This window comes from Narcine bancroftii, chromosome 5 (genome assembly GCF_036971445.1).
Source record: "Narcine bancroftii isolate sNarBan1 chromosome 5, sNarBan1.hap1, whole genome shotgun sequence".
Classification (NCBI taxonomy): domain Eukaryota; kingdom Metazoa; phylum Chordata; class Chondrichthyes; order Torpediniformes; family Narcinidae; genus Narcine; species Narcine bancroftii.
In genome coordinates, this window is record NC_091473.1 from 84,442,390 (window position 1) to 84,462,718 (window position 20,329).

Below are 20,329 nucleotides of genomic sequence, written 5' to 3' on the forward strand. Positions count from 1 at the left end.
AGTCATTAACTTTAATCAAATGGTAAGTATGTTGTAGTGATTAAAGTCTACAACAGGACCAGCTAACCAAGCTGAAATGTACCACAAGTCTTCTGCCATTCATGAATATTTATTGTTGAAGGTCAATAATGGTACAAGAGAAGCAGATACCAAATAGTTACAATGGCAGGGTGTTTAAAAAGCACTGGGAGAACACAAATGATCAACAATATGGTTGATGATCAGCAGTGATAGAAATGTTGTTGAGAGCGGTTTACCTTCCAGCATATGACACTTCTTGTAGAACACCCGCTCTTCACACCATTGACAATGGATAAGACGACGAATTTTTTTCAGGCTTTCGTCTGCCTGGGAAGGACCTCGAAGCACCCGCACAACTATCAGAACAAAGTGTTCCAGAGCTACTGCCAACAGGACTTCTACCCCCTTATTGCAGCGTGCTGCAGCCCTGCAGGAAAACATCACACTGCATTAGTGAAGTGAAAGAAATGTTCCTTTTGGGTTTACAATCACAATTTGATACATGGAAAAAAAAAGACAATATTTTTATATATTTGCTTATTTTACACTGTTCAGATATAATAGTATTATAATACTTAAATGGATTGGGAATACTCAGAAATTCAATTTATTCTTCATTAAAAAAGATAAAATTACATAAAATTTCATTAAAGATTTTATAACCTTTCATTCCTTTTATATTCTTGATCTGCTAATCCTGTATCATTAACTACAAATTCAGAGACATTCACGACCTTATTACACCAAAATCTGAAATCTAAAAGACAACCTGTTTGAAAATTATAACAGAAAAGTTGGGAATTGAGTCTGATCTTGGCATCTGGCAAGCCTAAGCCTAGGACTAAAGTTACATAAACCAAGAAATAATCAAGGGAGCACATTTGAATAAAATAATTTTTAACAATAATATAGAATAAAATGTAGAAACACTCAGGTCAAGCAATGTGTGGAAAGAGACTAAACATTAATATTTCAGATCAAAGACAGTTAACCAGAACCATGATTAGTTTTAAACTGATTAAACGATTGCCAAGTCTACAGTTCAAGTCTTAATCCACCAGTGCTTAACCAAGTAAATATGGACACTCAAATTAAAATGATTAATTGCCATATTAATTATTGAAATAGTACCTTGAATGAAAAGTTGAGTGTTGAGATTCAATTTCAAAAAACTGGTTTTTAATGAGGTTTTAGATTATTTGTGTTCAATAATTTGGAGAGGAGAAAGAAAAGGGGGGAAAAAAAATAATTGGCCCAAGAATTATAGAGGGTGGGAGTTGAGGGTGTAAATTTGGGGTGGGGAGTGGGGGAGGGTTCAATGAGAATAAAGAGGATTACTGGGAAACAGTTGAACAAGGTGAGAAGATTGTGACAAATGTTCGTCAATGTCAGTGTCATGGCGTCTGAAACTCAGAGGATTCTATGTCACAAGTGAGCTCACATGGGTTGTGGAGAGTTTAAAGGACAATGGCAAGTAACAATTTAGCTGCCTGCTAATCTGATGCTGCACTCATGTGGACAACACAGTCCAAGTTCTGTAATGCTCAAAAACACACTACACAGGGATTGAATTATCCTGTGTACCCCTGTCACTGAATTCCTTTCAGCAACACAAGGGCGACTCACACTCAGAAATGCCCAGCAAATTTCCCAGAGCAACGTAAATATCTCAGAAATGGCCGTTTCCTCACTTCACTCAGTGTAATAAACAATTTTTAGTCAGATTCTGAGTACTGAAATGGATCACATCCCTTCGGTTTGAATATGCTTTCCTGTCCAAGAAAGCCACGTACATCCAGTGATATTTTGCGCAGATAATGACCAAAGAAATAGTGTATTCTTACATGTCAACACACGTGCCTGGTGGCCTTTGCACAGATAGTTACAGACACTAGAACTGTAAGAATTTTGGCCCATGGACTTCCAAATTGAACTCAAAATTACCTGCAGACCCAAAGGTTTGGAATCAATACATAAATGATTGGAAGGAAAGTCACATAACCAAATTTGACCATTTACAAAGTTGTAAACAGCATAGAAAGCAGCATTAAATTGCTGATATTGTCAACAGGTAAAACTTTTCAAAAAATATTTTATTTTTGGTTACAAACATATCAAATATACATCTTCTACATAAGTGAAATAGCCTGCTTACAGCTTTTCTTTAAAAATACTATTTTTTATTAAATATCTATATTTATAAAATAAATGTTATTTAAAAATATTAACTTAACCCAACTTAAGTCAAATAAAACAAAATTTTCAAACAATAAACATTCTAGCCCCCCCCCACCCCTTTCCCTTTAACACAAAAAAAACCAAATATTATGTCTTTCCATCCACCGTCAGAGCTTCCAATCTAAATTCGAGGGAAGACCATGAATCTACGGCAGCATCAGGTATGGTTGCCAGATGTTGAGGAATGATTCATATTTGTTTCTTTTATGTGATCTTTTCCATAGGTATGCAACTGTCCATTTTAGGTGTCCATCGTGCCAGAGCAATCAATGTATTTGACTTCCAAGTAAATGCTGCACATTTCTTGGCTACCACCAATGAAATTTTAATAAAAGATATTTGAGGTTATTGCTAATATCTATAAAATTTCCCAGTAAATATAGTTCTGGGTTACCTGGAAAGTTAACTCCAGTAATCCTTGTTAAGACTTCTGATAGTTCTTGCCAGAATCAACTCTTGTACATGACCATACAGAGTGGAGAAATGTTTCTTCCTCTATTTCACATCGAAAACATCTATCTGATATTTCTGGATTTGATTTGTGTAGCCTTTTGTAGGGTCAAATATAATTGTTGCAAAAAGTTACATTGTGCCAAGCCATACTGTGCATTAATAATCAAGGTTACCCCATTTTTGCACCATTCAGACCAAGATTGTTCTGCTATATTTCCTGCCAAATCTGCTTCCCATCTTTCTCTTGATCTATGTAATCCAGGCTTTTTCCCTTCCATTTGTAGGGCATAACATATTTGGGTAATAAATTTGGGTAATAAATTTGGGTATATTATCCACCCATAAAGTATGTTCCAATTCACTTACTCCCAGAGGAGTCATGTCATTTCCCCAAATTTCTCTTAGAAAAGCCCTTAATTGCAGATAGCAAGGTACCTTAGGTTTGCTTCATTTGCTCAAATAGCAGTCCGTGATATGGCCAATCTCCTTTTGTAGCCACATGTTTAAAATCCTATTTCACATGATCATAGGTAACATTGGGTTATTACATGATGGCGATCTTGTCAAAATTCCAGTGTTCCTTCCTATATTATCATTAATATCCTGCCAAATTTTTACCATATGAATCAATAGAGCATTTGAAGTCTTTTTCCTAATTAATTTTAAATTCCATTTATAAATAAAATATTTAATCACTGTTTCATCCATTCCTTGTCATCCCATATGCACCCATTTTGGTGCGTTTGTATCGAAGAAAGATGCCAAAAATCTTAACTGTACAGCCAAATAATATATATTTTTTAAATCTGGAGTTGCAGTCCCCCTAGTTTATGATCCCATGACAACTTTTCTAATGCTATTCTTGGTACTTTATTATACCATAGGAATTGTCTTACTAAATTATTTATCGTCTTAAAAAATTTTTTTGGAAAATATATTGGTATTGATTGACTAGAACAAATATTGAATTTTTGACATTATCTTCATTTTGATACAATTAACTCTTAGGGGGAGGTCTTTCCATTTTTGTAAGTCTTATTCTATTTTCACCAGCAGGGGAGATGTCCTGGTCAATTTGTACCGGAGAGTAGTTCAACTTGTACAAGTTATTCAAATTGTTATTAAGCATAATTCCCAGATATTTGATCCCTTCATTTTTCCATTTGAGTATACTGCTTGCTTTATATAATTCATAATTATGATTTGTGAAAGGTAGAATTTATCCATTTTTATTGTATACCCTTATACTCTTCCATACTTTGTTAAGCTTTCCTGAAATTTTTCCAGCGATCTCCCGGGTTCAGATATGTACATTAATATATCATCAGAAAACAAACCTATTTTGTGTTGACCTTGACCGACCTCGAAGCCTTTAATTTCAGGATCACTTCTGATTATTTCTGCTAGTGGTTCTGTTGTCATAACAAATAGAGCCGGGGAGAGAGGGCAACCATGTCTACTTGATAGGCTTAACAGGAACATTCCTGATATTTGGCTGTTAGTTATTATTTATGTTTGTGGTTTTTGATATAATGCCCTAATCCAGTTAATAAATCCCTGTCCTATACTCAACTTTTCAAATGTTTAAACAGAAGCAGTCATTCAAGTCTATAGAATGCTTTTTCTGCATCTAATGATACTACTATATTGGGATCCAGTCTTGATTGGGATAAATGTATTATGTTAAGCAATCACCCCAGATTATTTGTAATCTTTCCTGCCTTAAGAAATCCTGCTTGATCTGTATGTATTAACTTAGGTAAATACTGTCCTAACCTGTTCACCAGTGCTTTTTCTATTATTTTATAATCTGTGTTTAATAGAGATATTGGTCAATAGGAAGAAGTTTTAAGTGGATCTTTATTCTTTTTTGGCAACAGAGTAATTATTGCCATTGAGAAAGAGACCAATAATGTCTGAGTTTCTACTCCTCGCTCTATTACATCCATGAATAACAGCATTAATAAATCCTTAAATTCTTTGTAAAACTCAAGCAGAAATCCATCTTCGTCTAGGGCTTTATTAGCTTGAAGAGTTCCTAAAGTTTTCTCAATTTCCTCCCTAGTGAAATTTAAATCCATTTCTTGTCTATCATTATCATTCAGTTTTGGGAGTTCCACATGATTTAAAAATTCCTGAAGACCTGAAAAAAAACAAATCTCTGTATTGTCCCACTTTATGGGAGAGCAGGTAATTCGTGAATGTTCAAATGCAACTCTCAAGATTGTCTCTCTGTCTTTGAAACTTAGTAGCCTTACCATAACGGGTCAAGGGCAGGTTTCACCCAATCTCCTCGGTCCAAGCATTCAGTGAGCACATTCAATGTGGACACGATCACCGAGTTCATCGGTGTGAAGGACTTGAGGAATCCAAGTCTCGAAAAATTTCACAGCATTTCTGCCTTCTACAACTTCTCTCAGGCCAACTATTCTCATTTTGTTTCTCCGACTGGTTTTCCATGAGATTAATTTAACTAGAAGATGTTTGTCTATTGCCTATTGCTCAGCTTGTTTTTTCAGGTCTTCAATCTGTTCATCATATTTACCAAGATCTCTCTCGGCACCATCCATTCTTTCAGATAAATCATTTATTGCTTCACCCATATTTTTCACTTTCGTAGCATTTTCCACACCCATGAAACATTGTCCCAGTCCTTCAAATTCTGCAAAAGCATTTCCATCTCTCACATTTGTTGAAAAGTAGTGGCATCTCCCCCTGCACATCTGTAGAAGTAGCTTGTAAAGCTGGAGCTTCTGTTGTCGTTGGTCTTGGCTTTTTTGCGTGCGATCTTCCAGTCATCTTCAACACTTCTTATCCAAATGTTGTATATACTCACTTTTCCAAGAATAATTCTATTAGAAAACACTTTTTGGTCACCTTTTAGCACTTTTAAATCTTGGCATGGCCATGCCTTCGTGAACAGGTAAAACTTTGACAGATGAGCAAATGTGGGTGTGAAAAGGCTCGAAACAACAGTGTGATGAATGGTGGAAAAACTAGCAGTTGCTGAAGACACAGAAAATAACAAAAAAATTCTAGTTACTGGATCAAAAGGACTGGAAGTGGCTCAAGTGATATAAAACTTTATGAGGTGCTAATTTATTCACTTCTGTGCCACTGTGTGCACTGCAGTTAAAGTTGTGTTTTTTCAAAGCAAAATTACACATTACAAAGAAGATACCAGAATGACACATGGGTTCCAAATGTTTTACATAACAAGACATTACAAATACATGTTGTAGTTCATGAAATTCAGACACGATTTGAATAAAGTTTCCAAGGGATGCTGATACCACAGAAAGGTAAATAAGCAAATGGTGTGGGGTAAATGGAGGCATACAAATCAGCCAAGGTCTCAATAAATGGGAGAAAAAGGTCCAAGAAGCTAAATTGCTCTTTCGTGTGTAATGAATCTATGTTAATATTAATATTTAGGTTAATGTTAAGTTATATTTCATATAAAAATGTAAAGTTAGTAAATCAAGTTATATAGTTAAGTGCATTTCTAGTGAGGGAATTGTGGGCTGGTCCAGGGTTGCATATACCCATACCATGCCTTTGGAAGTGAGGACATCTTTCAGAGTCACAGCATCTGGAAAGAGAGCTAATGGAACTGAAGTGGATTTTTATTGATTCACGAACAATGGAGTGTTTGCTTTCTTAAAAACTGAATTATCCAAGTACTCAATAAAGACTGCTGAAGGAAGCCATCGGTTTTAAACAAACCAAACCACTTAAGCCTCTCGGAACAGAGATGAGGTCAGAGATTATTATGAATATGGGTGGTTTTGGAAAAGGCAAGACATTTTGTAGAAATGAAACTAAAACGGTTAAGGATTCCAGCACATGGTTTCCAAGAATTGAGACTGACCTCATTGATGATGTTAATGTCACATGATTTGGAGAAATACATTATCAAATTCAGACATTTTTAGATCAGTTCTGAAGTCAAGACCCCGTGGGACATATACAGGTCTTGGACCCTTGTGAAAGACAGGGTTGAACTGCAGTAACCGGAATAGGTGCTGTTATGTGTTACTCCTAATAAAAGGAGACACAGAAAAATGGATTTCAAAAGGGAGATGTGGATTCTCAACTGCTCTTTTGAAAATAAAAAGTGCATCCTATTCAGGAGACATACAACATAAGTGGGTTTTAAATAAGCAAGACCACTTCTCATTTGTGCCCAGAAAATGGTCACTCCTGTTTGAAGAATAATTCTATGAAAGACAGCTCATCAAGAGAATCATGAGTTTAAAGAGATCTGAAAATATGTTTAAAACTATTTCATAATTATTTCTGAACTGGAATTTAAAAGGATCCTGAAGTCAACAAGTTATTTGAAACTTTAAAAATTGACTTTTTCAGCATCAAGTTTAAACTGTAATAGTTCTGGACTTTAATACACACACACACACTTACATTTGCACATAGTGGGGTTAAATTAGAGTAAGTTTAGAGATAAGAAAGAAATTTTATGTTATTAATAGGTTAATTAAAACCAATATTTTGAATTTACCATTGTCGGGTGAATTTTCCATTGCTATACCTTTGCTCGTACTAATAATGGTTTATTAGATCATAACACATGCTGCTATGTTCCAATAATGAATTGTATTTATATAATTGTTTTCTATAAAAGGAGAAACTCTGCCTACCACAAGGTCTCAACCCAAAAATTGCCTGGAACAAACCAATGCCAGGTCAAGAAATTAAATATGCCCACACATGGGATCTTTGAACATGGGGAACAGGGCTCTTGCTAATACAAATAATAACTGAGCTTGATTCTATGCTAAATGTTCTCACATTAAATGCATCTCTATCCTTGACAATGATGGCAACGAGAAAAAAAGACCATTTCATATTTTAGGTAGAGACTGTGCAAAGTTTTGGGTAGACATATACATTGAAATCAAATATGCTTTGATTTGAAAGGATTTGCTCCTGAGAAGGATTTAACAAAGTAAAGTTGGTAAATATATTTGAGGAATATTCTTGAACTTGAAAAGGTACTTAAGGGTGCTCTCCAAAATGTCTTCTGTTTTTACATTACCTTGCCACAGAAGCAATGACCATTCTAGCTGCCACTTCTTTGTAGTATTCTGTTCGGACAATGTTACAACCATAGTGGCGCATGGTGACATTTAAGGCCTTGCAGTACAAGGTGCTGATGTCAGTGGATGTCACAGAAACAATTCCAAGATTCCTCACATTTCTGAAGGCAGCATCAAGGTAATTTATTGCTGTGCCGAATGGGTCAAGGTGTCTATCCCAAGACAAAATAAAAACTACAGTTAATTCCAATTATATCATTACTTGACAAATGCAAAAGAAAAAGTTGTAGTGTTTTACACCACAATTTGTTCCTGACGCCTGCTCCCTAATTATACTCTGCCTTTCTGAAGATTTCTGCAAGGACTTCAGCCTGGAAACTTGCAATTTTAAGAAAACTTTGTCAATAAATGTTGAGTTCCACTTCATACAGCACATAGGGATGCAAAAGAACAAGAAGTGACAATGAACAATACACTCAACTGGAAAAGATTCTAGGGTATTAAGGTAGGAGTTCAGTAAAGGAGATAGAGAGCATGGGCTAGTCAATTAGAATGCAATATTGTCAATTAAATTACTACTGTGAGGGTCTCTTGGTTCCAGTAATTCCTCTTTTATCCTCTCCTGGCAGTTAGAATGCATAGTTTCTTATCAAAGAAATCGTTAAACACATTCTGAAAGTTATGGTTTCTTCAGCCATTTAAACTAAAAATCTTCTAAATATTTTCAGACCCATTTAGGATAATGAGTAATAAGTATTTATTGCCATGTACACATGTACGCACATTCTTACTTACTACACCCAAAAAGAAACACAAGTTATACAATTATAAAAATGAAATTACCACAATATAACAATTTTAATTTAATTTCCAGTCATGGCATAAAAACTTAATACCATTTCCTTTACTTAAGATGTATCTTGTTACATGTGCATTTTCCTAGTACTGTAAAAAGTTGACCTATCCAACAGATTTCCAAATTAAATTCATTCCTACTGTGTCATTAAAGACTGATGCAGCAAAAAAAAAAATCACAAATTTCAGAAACACTACAAATTAAAAATACACAATCAAAACAAAAAAATGCAAGCAAAAAAAATCCAAATACATTGACTATAATTTTGTTTGTACCCCATGAATAATTAGGATAGAAGTGCATATTGTCATCCATGTAGCTACCTTTCTCTATTCTCAACAGGGCAGAGTGAAATAAACCATTAATGCTACAGTTAGATCCAGAACAGGCAACATCTGCCGGCAATGAGAATGATTTTTCCTTCATCTGCATCTATTTAGTCAACAGCTATTTTCCACAGCATTTGCCAAATCATGTGAATTTGGAAATAAGGTTCTACTATAATTAATAGTTGGTCAGAATATTTAAATGTATACAGATGATTATTTCTGCTCATTGTTCATTTGTAATATTAGCTGACTGACGTTGATAACTTTTTCCATGTGTGTAGCTGTTGTGATCATTTGCAAGTTATGAAATCACACAAATCTTGAAGATTGATTTAGAGAAGGGGAGTAAGTTTCCATCCCTGACCAGGCTTCAGAGAATTACAGTCAGAAGAATTATGTTGTCACAGGAAATGGGAGAGGGAAAAAAAACCAAATTGGAGCAGGCTGCCTAAAGAAAGCTTCGAGCAGTTCACCACTGATTACAAAATCAAGAGCACCAGAAGTATGGATAAATTATTTATTTTCTTTCAATTAAGACTTGGAATGAGCAAAAAGTTTGAATATTGATTAATATGCTGGGATATTTCCTTTTCAAAAACTGCATCAAATAGACTAACATCTATTTTGTAACTAAATAACCTGCAAATTTAACTAAAACTTTCAAATTCTGCTTGATTTTTGTTTAATAATATTATGTTTAATAATATTAAAACCAAGATGCGCTCTGATAGGCAAAGCCACAGGAATATCACCAAGAGTGAATATACCTTCCATGTGAATCAGCTCATGTTTTCTCCAATATCCCAAGACTTCACCCCTCCCCAACACAAGTAGTATTTAATTTTCTGGCAATGTTTCTTCAAGGCACCTGCAGGAATTTATACTGCAACAATTTGAGATCCTAGATCAGACGTCACGTGATTACTTCCCAAATTTTCCTTACAATGTAACTCAGGGCCTGCTTTCTGACAAGCTATATAAAGAGATGCATTGCATTCTCATGATACTTTCTCCACAAAATCCAACTTTTTCCTCAAGAAAAAGCATTTTGTTGGCAAACACAAATTATTACATTACAACTACAATTGAGAAGTGAGTGGGTCGGCAGCAGCGGCGGTGAGGTGGCCAGCAGCAGAGGTCGGCACCGGCAATGGACGAGCAGGCAGTGGAGGCGATCAACATCAGCAGGTGAAGTGGAGTCGAGTGAGAAGAGTGGCGTAGAGCTCAGGCCTGATATGGCCTGGTGGAGCAGCAGTTGCCACGGAGAAAAGTCCAGGCCAGAGAGACAGGTCTAATTTTTATTGTAGAATACAATAGTTCTAAAATATTAGAACTAGTATCCCTGGTGGTGTATCACTATTTTCAGTGATCTACTGGAGCTTTGCTCGATTTCCACTAGGGAGTAGGGAAGTAATTTTCGAAAGTTTTTCCTATAATTGGCAGAAGGTTTTTCTTTGTTTTGCCTTCCCCAGGAGCCACACGACCAATGTAAATAAGAAGAGAGTTGTGCTGTTGCGAGATAGAGTGAGTTGGATAGAGAGAGCAAAAGAATGGAGCCCAGGGCTGTGGAATACTCTTTTATGTTCGGGAAGTTGATAATTTCCCTGATGCTTACAAATACGAGAAGTGCAACCAGCTGATACGCCTGACAAGCTGTGTTGAGGCTTTGGAGCAGGCAATGGATAAACTCTGGGGCATTCGGAAGGCAGAAGGTGTGATAGATTGGATTTACAAGAAGACAATTAGACCTAGGAAACAGGAAGAGGGTAGTTGAGTTACAGTTAGGAGCAGGCAGGTGGAGAAGGGGCATCCACCTGAAAAACAAGTAGGCCACTTTGAATACTGTTGAGGGGGATGACTTACCAGACACAAGTCATGGCAAACGAGTCTCTGGCAAGGAGTCTGGTGCTGTGGCTAAGAAGAAAAGGGAGAAAAAGAGGCAGGCTGTAGTGATAGGGGATTCCATAGTTAGGAAGTTAGATGAGAGGTTTTGTGGAGGAGATTGTGAATCCCAGATGGTATGTTGTCTCCCTGTGCCAGGGTACGGGATATCTCAGATCGAGTTCATGCCATTCTTAGGTGGGAGGGTAATCAACCATAATTCATGTGGGATTGATGACATTGGTAAAAAGGGTGAGGAGGTCCTGAAAGGAGAGTTCAGGGACTTGGGTGCTAGGCTGAAGAGGAGGACCTCCAAACCAGTGATCTCAGGATTGCTTTCCATGCCGCATGCTGGAGAGATTAGTAATAGGAGAATAAGGCATCTTAACATGTGGCTGGAGACATGGTATAAGAGGGAGGGCTTCAAGTTTCTAGATCACTGGGCTGTGTTCCAGGGAAGGTGGGATCTGTACCGACAGGACAGATTGCGTCTGAACTGGAAGGGAATTGATATCCTTGTGGGATATTAATCTTGTCCCCATTTGCAAGGGGAGGGGAAACAGTATGTTAAAGCAGTTAGTGGGAAGGAGGATAAGGTCATGTGAGGACTGCACATATAGACAAAAATCAAAGGTTTGTATGTGATAGAAATTTTCTCAGGTGCATTTAATTTAATGCAAGAAGTATTATTAGTAAGGCTGATGAGCTTAGGACATGGATTGACACATGGGATTATGATATTGTTGCTTTTAGGGAGATTTGATTGCAGGATGGACAGGACTGCCATCTTAATTTTCTGGGGTTCCATTACTTCAGACATGATAAAGGGGGAGGGATGAAAGGGGGAGGAGTGGTATTGCTAGTCAGAGAAAATATCTGTTTTGCGAAGTCAGGACAGCCAGGAAGACTGGTCTACAGAGGTCATATGGGTGGATTTGAGGAACGGGAAAGATGTGACCACACTGATAGGGTTGTATTATAGATCAACCAATAGTCACAGAGAATTGGAGGAGCAATTTTCTATGAGAATTAGAGAGATAACAGACCAATGTAGGAAGCAGAACACTGTGATTTTTAACTTCCCAAATATTGACTGGGAATCCCATACTGTAAAAGGTCGTTTTTAAGATGTGTTCAAGAAAATTTTCTAATTGAACACACAGAGGTACCAGTGAGAAAGGATGCAGTGCTTGATCTCCTATTATGGAACAATGCGGCTCAAACGAGTAAATTGGATAGTATATGGATGTGAGAAGACTGAGGGTTATGATATGGGAGCAGGATGGTGGAACTAGGGAGATGATGGTCAACACAGACTAGAGGGGCCAAATGGCCTGTTTTCTGTCCTGTAGTTCTATGGTTCTAACTACGATTATCTGAAATCAGATTCTCCGAAATACTCATATAACTGAATTTTTAAAAATATTTTGGACAAATGAGGAGCTCTGAAACAAATCAGAAATCCACATTTATTCAAATTTTTTTCAGAGCCGAAATGACCTCATAGGCTGAAAAAAATTCACTCAATGTAAAAATAGAACAACGATTGTCCTAGTTTCAGGTAACTCCCTCCCCTCTCTCGTTCCATTTCTTTTTTACCTACTGTAAGGTAAAACATCATGAGATGGGAATGTGTAAGGAGTTACCCTGCCCTGTACAGGGCTGTAACAAGATGTAAATGCATCCTTGTACTTACAAGATAAGAGAGACATTGATGGATTGAGAGGCAGGAAGCTAGCAGGGAAAGGATAGCAACAGTTTTAGTCATTGGACAAGTAATGATATGATGATGTTCTAAGCATGTATCCAAGGGTATAAAAAATCACCATTTTGCTGATAACGGCAGAATGCATTCTCCGACTAACTTTGTTAGTCGCAAGTGTTACAATCCGGTAATAAAGAACAAAGAACCCTGATTTCGACTCAGTCTGGTGTTTGTCTCACTCATTCATGAACAAAGCAGACCTAACACTACCCCTATTGATTTTTCTCTCCAATTTTCCTTCTCAAACTGCATGCCACTGTCTTCCAGCCACAAGTGGATAGAAGAATCCCTTGTCCCAGCATCATCAAGGAGAGGCGGCTCCTAGGCAGGAGTGGGACCTTGGGCTCAATGACGCTCCTTCCCCTCCTCCTTGGCACACCAGAACTCCCGAAGCTAACTCCGAACCCTCCCCTCAGCCTACTATTGCACACGCTCACTGGACTCCCCGGTGTGGATGCTTAGCAGGCCTGGGGAGGATTCGGAGTCGGGACTCAGGCATCAGGAGCTCTAGTGACAGGGAAGACAGGAGCCCACCAACTCGGCAGTGAGTGTTCCTCCGGCCCGGGAAGCCTCCCCGGGGATCAGCTGCAATGGTGGGGATGTGTCAGGAATCAGTGGCGGCGGTTGAGAGGTCTCGGTGATTGGTGGCAGCATTGCAGCCAGCATTTTATTTGATGAGCATTAAACACTATTTTACTGCTTAAAAAGCCTTTCCTTTTTGCTTGTTGTTGTTTAAACATTGATACAAGTGATTTGATTTTGCGACTGGGCTGTTTTTAAAAAAATGATCAGTTATCCAAAAAAAGAACTGTTTATATGACATAGGCCCGGACCCGACCATTTTGGATAATTGGAGTTGTACTGTATTATCTTGAACATAAAATCAATGTTTAAAATGTATTAAGGTGTGAAAACAGTAATTTCCTAAGAATTTATATTATGGTGCAAGTGTTTCACTCACATGAAGTCAAATGCTCTCAAATGCATGAGTACGTTGGCATCCATTTGTGTGACCTCAATTGTACCTAAAGTATCCTCATTTTCCTCAACCTCATCTTCATCCTCCTCCTCTTCTTTTCTGTTCATTACCACCTTCATTCGGTTTAGATGACAATTTTCTCCAATCATCTTCACAGATCCTTCATTTATGTCATTTATGGTGACTTTCACAGCATCTCCAAGGTGCTTGGCCCACTGCAACCCCATAATTCCTGCCAAAATAACAGAACAATCTATCAACATTTCAAAAGGAAAGGTACAACAAATGAATTGCTGAGAAGTCTGATTAAGCCATCATGCTGGACACCAAAGGCTGGTTATTTGGTCCAAAACTGTGGGCAAAACCACTCTGAACAACTTCTAGGGATACAAAAACAACTGGGTTGTTGTTAATGATAGGTTCCCTTGTGAAATACGTTAACATGTCAGTCCATAAAAAGTGCCCAAACTGCAAAATAACTAATGCTGGGAGAATAACTTGAGGAGAGGGAAGAGATCATTGAATAGGATCCCTTCATCTAACAGGTTTTATTTTCCCCTCTTGAAGAGCTTTAGATCAGAGTTTTATCCAATGCTTAGATTGATGGATGACTGAGTGACAAAAATCAAAGTCTTTGTTGGGGAGAATCCTCCATCACTTCAACTATGCAACGGTTCATTATTTTCAAAGAATGTAAATCAATTTCTTTCCCACATGCAGAAGAAAATTTAAACAATGCCCACGGATATTCATTTCAGAGGGAGTCAACCTTCAGCTCATTCATGCTTGCCTCTCAGCCAAAACAAAAGATCAAAAGTTGCACATCCAGTGGATCATTTTCTCTTCAGGTCTCTGCCATATTTACCTGATTTGTGTGGACCCAAGACTCAAAGCAATTGGCCCTTCACTGCCTCAAACAGCCCAGATATTTATCCCATATCTGGACAACAGGAGATGTGGCAACAAATGCCATCTTGATACCAATACATGCATTGCATGAAATAATGAAAAAATGGGCATGATTTGCACACAACATGATCACACAAAGAGCAGAATAACAAGAACCAGTCAAATATCTGTTGTGGTGATGCTCCTTCATTAATTTTGCCCTATACAAGGTAAGGGTAAAGGTTCCAATATTGTCACGTAATACTCCATTTAGAATGTAACATATATGAAATTCTTTAACTTTGTCTACCATAAGGAAGACAGAAAATCGCCACTGTCCAGCTCCCCTCACAGAAATGAGGCTCCAGCTAGGACAAACACACAACCCTTGGTTTACAAGGCCAGCACTCTACCACTGAGCTATGGAGCCATTTTTTCTTAAAATAGGGTTAGGAAATTTGGGATCCATCAAGTGTTAATTTTTAATTTTGTGATTTTTTTTCAAGAAACTGGTAACTTCTCTTTCTTAAGATGCTTGGAATGTTGAGATAGGTGACTGGCTGGGATAAGAGCAATTCGATCCTTAGAATTGCTACGTTGATTTTTTTTATTTTTAGAAGTTTTAAAAAGTGGAAAATTAGAATCATCACAAACCTGTAGCTCCAAAGGCATCTAAACATTCCAGAGGTTTGCGTTCTTGAGCCAGAACAGCAAGAGTACAGAATATCAATTGTCTGCAAAGAAATAGCACAAATCGTAAGCAGTAAATAATTTTAGTTTGATTGAGATCTTTAATGTAATTTGAGGTTTTCTACTGCGATGAGAAGGGCAGAAATGATTGATTAAAGACCAAAAGCAATTTTAAATTAGAACATCATTTTTTCAGGGCTAGGACATTTTGGGACCCACAGTTTGACACTGAATATTTTGGCCAGCCCGCCCCACTCACTGTCTGCTGGCCGACTTCATCGTGCCACACTGCCTGAATCCCCAGCATTGCAGAAACTCCCTCCCCCCCCCCCAGAAAATTGCTCCCCCAGCAAACAAGGGCTTAAAGTGATATATTTAAATTAGTAAAAACAGTTGAAAACAGAGGCTTTTGGTAAATTATGGTATATTTATTGTAAGTTTAATTATAATTAATTGAATGTAAAATTATTAAAAACTAAAATATTCAAAACAATAGTTATAAAAATTATTCATCAAGTTATTAAAATTGTTTAATAAAAAATTAATGAATTAAGTCAAAATTATGGAGGTGCCTGATACATTTTAACCTTTGCTACTTTGAATGATACAGCAGAAGAATCGTGCTTTTGCTGACTGATGTCACAAATCTCTTCATTTTTTGAATGGATTCGTCCTTTGTATTTATTCTTATTCTCGCACCACCAAAACACAATCAAATCATCTGTCTTACAGCACTTGTCAAAAATAACCATTATGAACAAATTTCTCTTTGCTTTTTGTACTTAAAATGTCAGTCATTGATCCAGTACTCCAAAATTACTGTCAGGTGCACTGTGAGACTACTCAAAACGCGAATAAACCCATCAATTTCACTTATCAATCTAGTGATACTTAGTGATGATCACATGATAAATCACATGAACCTAAGTGATTAATTGTATAATAAGTGATTATTTGTATAATAGGTATAACAATAAATAACATAACAACAATTTACAGCACGGAAACAGGCCATTAGGCCCTTCTAGTCCGCACCGAACCAAACACCCCACTCTAGTCCCACCTCCCTGCACAATGCCCATAACCCTCCATCTTCTTCTCATCCATATACCTGTCCAACCTTTTCTTAAATAATACAATTGACTCCGCCGCCACTATTTCTCCCGGAAGCTCATTCCACACGTCTACCACTCTCTGAGTAAAGAAGTTCCCCCTCATGTTACCTCTAAACCTCTGCCCCTTAATTCTTAACTCATGTCCTCTTGTTTTAATCTTTCCTCCTCTTAATGGAAATAGTCTATCCACATCCACTCTGTCTATCCCTTTCATAATCTTAAATACTTCTATCAAATCCCCTCTCAACCTTCTACGCTCCAAAGAATAAAGACCTAATCTGTCCAATCTCTCCCTATACTCTAGATGCTTAAACCCAGGTAACATTCTGGTAAACCTTCTCTGCACTCTCTCCACTCTGTTTATATCCTTCCTATAATTAGGCGACCAGAAATGCACACAGAACTCCAAATTAGGCTGCACCAACGTCTTATACAGTCTCAACATCACCTCCCAACTCCTATATTCCATGCAATGATTGATAAAGGCCAGTATACTAAAAGCCTTCTTCACCACCCTATTCACGTGAGTTTCTACCTTCAGGGAACGATGTACCGTTACTCCTAAATCTTTCTGCTCTTCTGTATTCATCAATGCTCTCCCATTTACCACGTATGTCCTGTTCTGATTCTTCTTACCAAAATGAAGCACCTCACACTTATCAGCATTAAATTCCATCTGCCATTTTTCAGCCCACTTTTCTAAGCAGCCCAAATCCCTCTGCAATCCTTGAAAACCTTCTTCATTATCCACTATTCCACCTATCTTAGTATTGTCTGCATATTTACTAATCCAATTTACCATCCCATCATCTAGATCATTAATGTATATAACGAACAACAATGGGCCCAATACAGATCCTTGAGGCACACCACTGGTCACCGGCCTCCAACCTAACAGACAATTATCCACTACCACTCTCTGGCCTCTCCCTTTCAGCCAATGTTCAATCCATTTGACTATCCCAAAATTTATACCTAAAGACTGCACCTTCTTAACTAACCTTCCATGTGGTACCTTATCGAAGGCCTTAGTGAAGTCCATATAGACAACATCCACTGCGCTACCCTCATCCACATTCCTAGTCACCTCTTCAAAAAATTCAATCAGATTGGTCAAACATGACCTTCCTCCCATAAATCCATGTTGAGTGCTCCTGATCAGACCCTGTCTATCCAGATGTTTATAAGTACTATCTCTAAGAATTTTCTCCATTAATTTACCTACCACAGACGTCAAACTTACAGGCCGATAGTTGCCAGGCTTCCTCCTTGAACCCTTTTTAAATAACGGAACCACATGCGCAATGCGCCAATCCTCCGGCACTATCCCCATATCTAATGACATTTGGAAAATTACCGCCAGAGCCTCTGCTATTTCCTCCTTCACTTCTCTCAATGTCCTGGGGAAGATCCCGTCTGGTCCCGGAGACTTATCCACCTTTATATTCTTCAAAAGCCCTAAAACTACATCTTTTGTAATCTCTATATTCCCCATATTTACCCAATTTGCTTTTTTTATCTCACATCTCCCAATATCCTTCTCCTTAGTGAATACCAAAGAAAAGAAACTGTTCAATATCTCCCCCATTTCTCTAGGCTTCACACACAGTTTTCCGCTCTGATTCTCTAAGGGACCAATTTTGTCTCTAGCTTTCCTTTTACCATTAACATATTTGTAGAACACTTTTGGATTAGTTTTCACCCTGCTTGCCATAGTTTCCTCGTACCTTCTTTTAGCTTTCCTAATTCCTCTCTTAAGATTCCTCTTACATTCAATGTATCTTTTCAAACATCCCCTTAACTCCATGCTTCTTATATCTAATGTATGCCTCCCTTTTTCTTCGAACCAAGTTTCCAATATTCCTTGAAAACCACGGCTCTCTCAAACCTTTTGCCCCTCCTTTTAACCTAACAGGAACATAAAGCTTTTGCACTCTCAAAATCTGATCTTTAAAAGTCTTCCATCTCTCTACTACATCCTGCCCATAAAACAAATTGTCCCAATCCACACCCTGCAAGTCCTTTCGCATCTCCTCAAATCTAGCTTTTCCCCAATCAAAAACCTCAACCCTTGGCCCTGACTTCTCTCTTTCCATAATGACATTGAAGCTGATGGCATTATGATCACTGGACCCGAAGTGCTCGCCAATACTAACCTCCGTCACTTGACCCATCCCATTTGCCAACAGTAGATCTAACACTGCTTCTTCTCTGGTTGGCACCTCTACATATTGTTGTAAAAAACTATCTTGCACACATTTCACAAACTCTAACCCATCCAGTCCTTTCACAGAATGTGTCTCCCAATCTATATGTGGAAAATTAAAATCTCCCATAATTACAACCCTGTGCTTATCACAAATATCTACTATCTCCCTACAGATTTGCTCCTCTAGGTCTCGGTCCCCTCCGGGTGGTCTATAATACACCCCTACAACTGTAACCTCTCCTTTCCTACTCCTCAGTTCCACCCAAATAGCCTCCGTGGATGTGCCCTCTAATCTATCCTTCCTAGGCACCGCTGTAATATTTTCCCTGACAAGCAATGCAACCCCACCTCCTCTTGCCCCTCCGACTCTATCACACCTAAAACAACGAAACCCAGGGATATTCAGCTGCCAATCACATCCCTCCTGCAACCATGTCTCACTAATCGCTACCACATCATACTTCCAAGTATCAATCCACACCTTCAGCTCATCCACCTTTTTTACAATACTCCTGGCATTAAAATATATGAATTTCAGAGATTTCCCAATTTTTAATCCCTGTTTTCCCTCATCTTTAATAACAACATTATTTACTTTTCCTGCCAATTGCCCTTCATCTTCTTCCAGAGCATTTCCCTTCTCTATCACCTGCCCATCCATATTCACTTTCTTTGTTTGCATTCTAACCTTCTCCTTACTGCTCTGTACTATTTTGTTCCCTCCCCCCAACCATTCTAGTTTAAAAGATCCTGAGTAGCCCTAGCAAATACCTCTGCCAGGATTCTGGTCCCCCTGGGATTTAAGTGTAACCCGTCCTTACTGTACAGGTCACATCTCCCCCAAAAAAGGTCTCAGTTATCCAGAAACTTAAAACCCTGCCCCTTACTCCACCCCTTCAGCCATGTGTTAATCCTCCACCTCATTCTATTTCTATTCACACTGTCACGTGGCACAGGGAGTAATCCAGAGATTACCCCCTTTGCGGTCCTTCTTTTTAACTCCCTACCTAACTGTCTGTACTCACTTTTTAGGACCTCCTCTCTATTTCTCCCTATGTCATTGGTACCACGACATGTACCACGACCTCTGGCACCTGTCCCTCCCACTTTAGGATATCCGGGACACGAGCAGCAACATCCCGGACCCTGGCACCAGGGAGGCAAACCACCATCCGGTTCTCCTTGCTGCGTCCGCAGAATCCCCTATCCGTCCTCTTAACTATGGAGTCTTCTTCCACAATTGCCCTCCTCTTCCTTTCCCTCCCTTTCTGAGCTACAGGGGCCGACCTCGTGCCAGAGGCACAGCCACTGTCGCTCCCCCCAACCTTGATGTCCCCCCGGGGGTTCAATGCCGGGGGTACAGGCAGTAGGAGACAGTGAGTGGGGTGGGGAGCCAAGCCAGCGCCAAATTGTGGGCACCAAAATTTCCGAAAGGCTACAAAAGTGTTTTTTTTGGCCAAAATATCCGATTCTGCATCTTTTCGTGTATTATTCAAAGTAGAATATTCTATTGGAAACAAACCATATTAATTTGAAAGTAAAATATTACTGAAGTAGAATATTTATCACCAATCTTATAAATTTACTTGATAAAAATGATTTATTGCATGCAAGGTATATTATTATAAAGTATCAAAAAATTCTGCACCAGTGTAACAGGCTGAAGCTTCATTTAGTAATTCACTGTTAGAATAATCACCTGTTTGGTTTCATTTTTGGGTTAAAGAACGAGTCTGTTTTTTGAGGAGTTGTGTGGTTTGGAAATACGTGAACATCTGTGTCAACTTCTTTCATCACTTCAGTGGATGACAAGTGCCCACTAGTGGCTGCAATTGAGAATGACAAAGA

General features: G+C 38.3%; 1 protein-coding gene across 3 annotated transcripts in view; it reads right to left on the reverse strand.

Moving 5' to 3' along the window:
• trmt1l (tRNA methyltransferase 1-like) overlaps positions 1-20,329 on the reverse strand; it is a 65,201-nt gene that overhangs the window by 17,778 nt on the left and 27,094 nt on the right. For all 3 annotated transcript variants that reach the window (XM_069938169.1, XM_069938170.1, XM_069938171.1), the window contains 5 exons: positions 20,181-20,307; positions 15,122-15,201; positions 13,562-13,811; positions 7,769-7,981; positions 258-448 (listed from right to left, as the gene is read on the reverse strand). In XM_069938169.1, coding sequence (XP_069794270.1) covers positions 258-448; positions 7,769-7,981; positions 13,562-13,811; positions 15,122-15,201; positions 20,181-20,307 — 861 coding nt within the window. The remainder of the gene's footprint in view (positions 1-257; positions 449-7,768; positions 7,982-13,561; positions 13,812-15,121; positions 15,202-20,180; positions 20,308-20,329) is intronic.